A 5811-nucleotide genomic window follows, 5' to 3' on the forward strand; every position below is an offset into this window, starting at 1 on the left:
CGTATTTGATAAATTAATTATAAATCATTTTATTTATATTTTATTTCATATGTGTTTATTTATAGTTAATTATATGTTCGCTAATGCATGTTTTGTCCAACACTTGCATGCTCATCTTATTATTGAATCTGATTCGGTCGTTGCTGTAACTTGGATCATGAAGAAAGAAACTTGACCTTGGAGGCTTTGGAATGTGTTTGCGGAGATTGACAGTTATGGAAGCTAATGAATTTGTTAATTGATTAGCTAAGTTAGGAGTTTGTAGAGACTGAATTTTTTTTTTTTTGTTGGCGTTCTTGGGTTGAGGCATGGTTTCTCTGTTTTGTTCCTTTTCAGAACTGGTTTTGCTTGTGTTGATCTAATAGTTGCCCAATTCGATGACAATTAGAAGGAAGAGGCAGAAATTCTACAGCTAAGCATGGGTTAAGGATAGGCTGCTACAAAATGAGAGCACTCCTAAAAGCTTGATTCTTACTTGTATCCTCAGTGTATTTCGAATTCTTTGCCACAGGTGGGTGTTCCCCAATGGTCCTATCACCAGCAATTCCACATCTTATGTTTTTTTTTTTTTTGGCGATACCTTATTTTCATCTGTAAAGCAAAGTGATTAATTGGTTGTAATGAGTGAAAGGGTACAACTTTCCTTAGAGGCAATCACATATAATTATTTTCATTCAAATATGATATGCTAGTTGATGAGTTAAAATATGTTAGAGATGTTAAGTTTGACTTAAGATATATTGCTGTGTTAGATGTGATGATCCTATTGTTGTGGTTTCTTTCATTTGTGTTGTATTCTCCAGAGACATTGTTAGGGTTTTCTGTTTTTAATGAATAAACTTTTGCAAAGCAATATATATATATATATATATACTTAATAATATTTTCTACATCTAAATCATCTAAATTAGAAATGAAATAATCTAATATAAATTTATATTCCAAGAATTAGAAGCTAAATTCAATGGCAAATAATCAAAGAAAAGAACTTGAAAATTAGGTACTAATATCAATAGAGTTTTTGGTGCTTGTGTAATTAGTGGTAATCTCATTTTCTAAAAGTTATTATTTTATTATTAAAAATATTTAATACATTATCGTTGAACTCTATACGTAAAATTAAGAATTGACAAGTGTCCCATAAAATATAATAAAATATTAAAAAATTAAATATCTTGTTGTTGAGCTTAAATGTGAAAATCTTCACTTTCACCCACCATTGGAAGAAAATATCTTAATTCATATTTCTTCCCATAAAAGAATATTATTAATTATTTTGACTAAAAATACAAAAGGAAAGGAAATCTTCAATGGATGCCATTCATAAGGTCCTCACCTACTCACCTATCCTCTTCTCAAAATATGATAGTTAGAGTGTTTTTCATCTCAAGTGTAGTCTAAATTTAAGTCATATTAATCATATTATTGTTAGGACTTTATCGTTCTCTTATAATTTACCAAAAAAATTGTTACTTAAATATAATCTAACTATAATTAAAGGAAACAGTTAAATTATATTTGCAAAGTTCTAATTGTAATTCAACAGTCAAACTCAATTTTTATTTAAACAAGTCAACAGTATAGATATAATATTTTCAAGCGTAAAACGAATTCCTAACAGTCTGAAAAGGAAAGATTCTTTAGTCAACGCACGCAGTTTGTTACTTTCATTTTTATATTTCCTTAATTTAATATTTAAATTTAAATTTTTGAGGTGTAATTTGATACTTAAACTTGACTCTTTTTCTTAATTTGGTACTTTTTTTCGATTTGGTACTTGTGAAATGTTTTATAAATTACTCCAATATACTAACAATTTTATTTTTTATGAAGTAGCAAAAATAATTAATATATAACCGATATGTGATGATGATATGTTATTTTTTGCATTTTATAGTTCAATTACTTTTAATTTTATTTACTTAATTAATCATTTTACTAATTGAAAATAATGAAAATAATTCATTGAGCATAGCTCAATACCTATTTTTAAAACATGAATTTCCTCTAATACTAATAATATTTTTGTAGCATTAAAAAATTAAAACCATTAGTATTTTACGTAATTTGTATAACATTTAATAAATTTAGGTACCAAATTAGAAAAAAGTGTCAAGTTCAGATATCAAGTTGGGTAAAAATTTTAAGTACCAAATTAAGAAAAAAATGTCAAATTTAGGTACCAATCGTTATATTAAGCCTTTATTTTTTAATAATTTAGTAGATAATTTGAAGAAAATTTTTATCACCGGTTTAAAAATTTAGTTTAACTTAATTTTAAATTTAACAATGAATTCATTTTATTTTATATTCGTAAATAATAGATAATCATAATAAATTATAGAAATTTTATTATATTAACTCAATTTCTATAATTACCCCAACAATCCATTGCCTTTTCTATCTTCTCTTTTCCTCCAAAGTAAAAACCCTTTTTATCTGTTTTAATCCTAAACCCCAACAATCCTAGTTCCAGGCTTTCAACCGCCAATGCATACATCAGAACAACCGCAAACGCCGACGTCAGAACCATCTGGACCTCAACCACCGCAAACACTCCTCAACTTAATCACAACTGTTCTCTCTCTCCTCCTCCTTTCTTCCCTCACCGTCCGCTCTTTATTCGGCCGGTGGCAAGTCCTCCGGTCAAAGCTTTGCACTCTCCAATCATCTCTTTCCTCCATCTCTGAATCTCCTCACTGGGATGACAACTCCTTGCTTCACACTCTTTTCCCTTCCCTTCTCTCCACTCTCCAACGTTTAAAACCTCTCTCCGATCAATGCACTCTCTCTTCCTTCACCGGCGGCAAACTCCTCATGCAAAGCGACCTCGACATTGCTTCCTCTTCTCTCTCTACCCATCTCCATGACCTCGATTTGCTTCTCAGATCTGGCGTTCTTCACCAATCCAACTCCATCATTTTGTCTCACCCGGGACCTGGCTCTGATAAAGATGATTTGGGATTTTTCATTAGGGATGTCTTCACCCGACTTCAGATTGGAGGTATCGAGTTCAAAAAGAAAGCTTTAGAATCACTCCTTCAGCTTCTCAACAAGGACGAGAAATCTACTGCTGTGGTTGCTAAAGAAGGAAACATTGGCTATTTGATAAGTCTTCTCGAAGTTAACAGCCAACCTTTGATTCGAGAACAAGCTGTTTTAGCAGTGTCGATGTTGGCTTCTTCAAGCCAACATTCGAGAAAAATCATCTTCGAAGAGGGAGGATTAGGGCCTTTATTAAGAATCCTCGAAACAGGTTCCATTTCTTTAAAAGAAAAGGCCGCCATTGCTGTTGAAGCAATCACCGCCGATCCCGAAAACGCCTGGGCAATTTCAGCATACGGGGGGGTGTCGGCCTTGATAGAAGCTTGCCGATCTGGCTCCCAACCAATCCAAACCCATGCGGTTGGCGCTCTTCGAAACGTGGCTTCTGTAGAAGATATTCGACTGGCTTTGGGTGAAGAAGGCGCGGTTCCTGTTTTAGTCCAGTTATTAGTCTCTGGTAACACCGCTGCCCAAGAAAAAGTAGCCCATTGCCTTTCTATACTGGCTTCTTCTGGTGAATATTGTGGCGCTTTGATTATACAAGAAAAAGGATTGCCAAGATTGATGCATATGATTCAAGATTTATCAAATTCAGATACAATCGAGCATGTTCTCCGTACAATCTGTTCCCTTTCGGTAACGGATTCCAATTTACAGATTTTATCGTCTTCAACAACCACCATTATCCAATTGGGTGAATTTATCAAGCACGGAAACATGATTTTACAACAGATTTCAGCTTCTCTCTTATCGAAATTATCAATTAGTGAGGGAAACAAGCGAGCAATTTCTAGTTGTATGGGTTCTTTGGTAAAGTTAACGGAATCTCCAAAGCCAGTGGAGTTACAAGACGCGGCGGGGCAAGCCATTGTTTCGCTACTGACTGTCCGGTCAAATAGGAAGGAGCTGGCTAGAGATGAGAAGAGTGTGATGAGATTGGTGCAGATGTTGGATCCCAAAAATGAGACTGTTTCTAAGAAGTACCCGTTGATGGTGGTGACAGCGCTGTTGGCTGGAGGAAGCGGAGATTGTAGGAAAATACTAGTGGCTGCCGGAGCCAATAAGCATCTCCAGATTCTGACGGAAATGGAAGTCGCTGACTTGCAGGGATTACACTCGAGAGCATTTTCAGCAGGACTTGGAGGGAATAACCAGAAAAGATACTAATCCCCGCCGAGGTACGTTTCCTTTTACAATTGGAAATTTTAATTTTTATTAGATTAAATTTGGTAATTCTTGTTATTGGGATTAAATTTTTTTCTTATCTAAGTTAATCCTTGAAAACTCTAAAATTCATATTTTAATATAAAAGCAATTATTAAATTCAGATGGTAAGGTGCGAAGTTTAGAGTTTAATTTAGATAAAAAAAATTGAAGCCTAATGTGAGAAAAATTATTAAGTTTAAGTTGGGATGTGAAAATAATTGTTAAGTTGAAGATTTAAAAAAATTTATACCCAACACAAACCTCAAATAACGAATTAATCCAAGGCAAGCCCCAAATAGTAATTTACCCTCTTTATTAAGTGTTTTAATCGAGATTTTCCTGTTGGCGCCTCTATTTTAGCGCCATTAATTGGCATTTAAAACTATGATATTGCTCTTTTCTTCCTTGTGTTCGTTTTTTAAACAAGAAAAAGATATGGCACATAAAACCCTGTCGTATTTATGACTTATAAATTATTTTTCAGTTATACTTTTTTCCTTAAATTTAATAATTTTTAATTTTCAAAAATAAATAAATAAATTTTACTTTTTTAATTTATAAAAATTAATTCATTCCTAACTTGTGTTAATAAAGTTAACAAATGCTAAATTTTTTATCAATTTTAAACTGATTTGACAAATACTACAGGTTTAAGAGTTAAAAAGACAAATTAAATAAATGACTAAAATTATTTTTTTATAAAGTTGAAGACAAAAAAAAGTCATTCGACTAGGTCTGGAATTGCATTTAATCCATCTTTACTCAAGAAAAGGTCCTTTATTATTAGGTCAAAGAGTAAATTTTAATGTTAAAACTTGCGTTTCTACGTAAACAACATGAGATACACTTAGTATGCTATCAGTTTTTATAATAAAAATGAATAAAAATTTTAGCAGAAAGGATGAATTTTGTTTGTGAATATAAAGATTTAAGTAAATGATGGAGAAAATTGTAGATACCTTTGTAGCAGGTGAAACTTTAATCCGTAAAATTAGTAAATTTTACATATTCTTTTAAATAATGTAGAAACATGATTTGTTGTTTAATTTTATAATAATGCAGGAACAAGTTGGTGGATGAGATGGAAAATGCAACCAACCATAAACAGTCATTTTTCTTAAACTTTAATTATAAAATACTAATATTATATTGTGACCAAAAAGACATGGATACGATTTTAAGGAGTATCCTCGATTTGTTTGTTTTTCTTTTATTTATTTTTTTAATTCATAACTGATGAATGGACTTTGTTGTATCATAAGGTGTAAATTCCCAGTTTTTTTTTATCTGTAATTTTTCTTATAGTGAAAAGAAAGAAGAAAAGAGTGCAGCTGTTTCTATTTCTTCCTTTTTATTTTATTAAAATTATAATTTTACATTGTCGAATATGGTGATATTTGCACATTCAACGTTGGTTGAATCCAGAAAACGGTAAAATTTGATGTGCAAAATAGCAATATATATACGTAACACCCAAGACATGAGGATGACAATTAGAGCTCAAAAGTTGTTGGTGTCAATCCGAGTTTGAAAATTTTGAAGCTCGTAATAGGTTTACTC

General features: G+C 31.8%; 1 protein-coding gene across 1 annotated transcript; it reads left to right on the forward strand.

The window, feature by feature from the left end:
* Positions 1-2401: 2401 nt before the first annotated feature.
* Positions 2402-5469, forward strand: LOC105802529 (importin subunit alpha-1b). The gene is made up of 2 exons (XM_012634224.2): positions 2402-4223; positions 5314-5469. Exon 1 carries the CDS (start codon positions 2491-2493, stop codon positions 4210-4212), a length of 1722 nt encoding a protein of 573 aa, XP_012489678.2. The 5' UTR covers positions 2402-2490; the 3' UTR covers positions 4213-4223; positions 5314-5469.
* The last annotated feature ends 342 nt before the right edge of the window (positions 5470-5811 follow it).

This window comes from Gossypium raimondii, chromosome 7 (assembly GCF_025698545.1).
Source record: "Gossypium raimondii isolate GPD5lz chromosome 7, ASM2569854v1, whole genome shotgun sequence".
NCBI lineage: Eukaryota > Viridiplantae > Streptophyta > Magnoliopsida > Malvales > Malvaceae > Gossypium > Gossypium raimondii.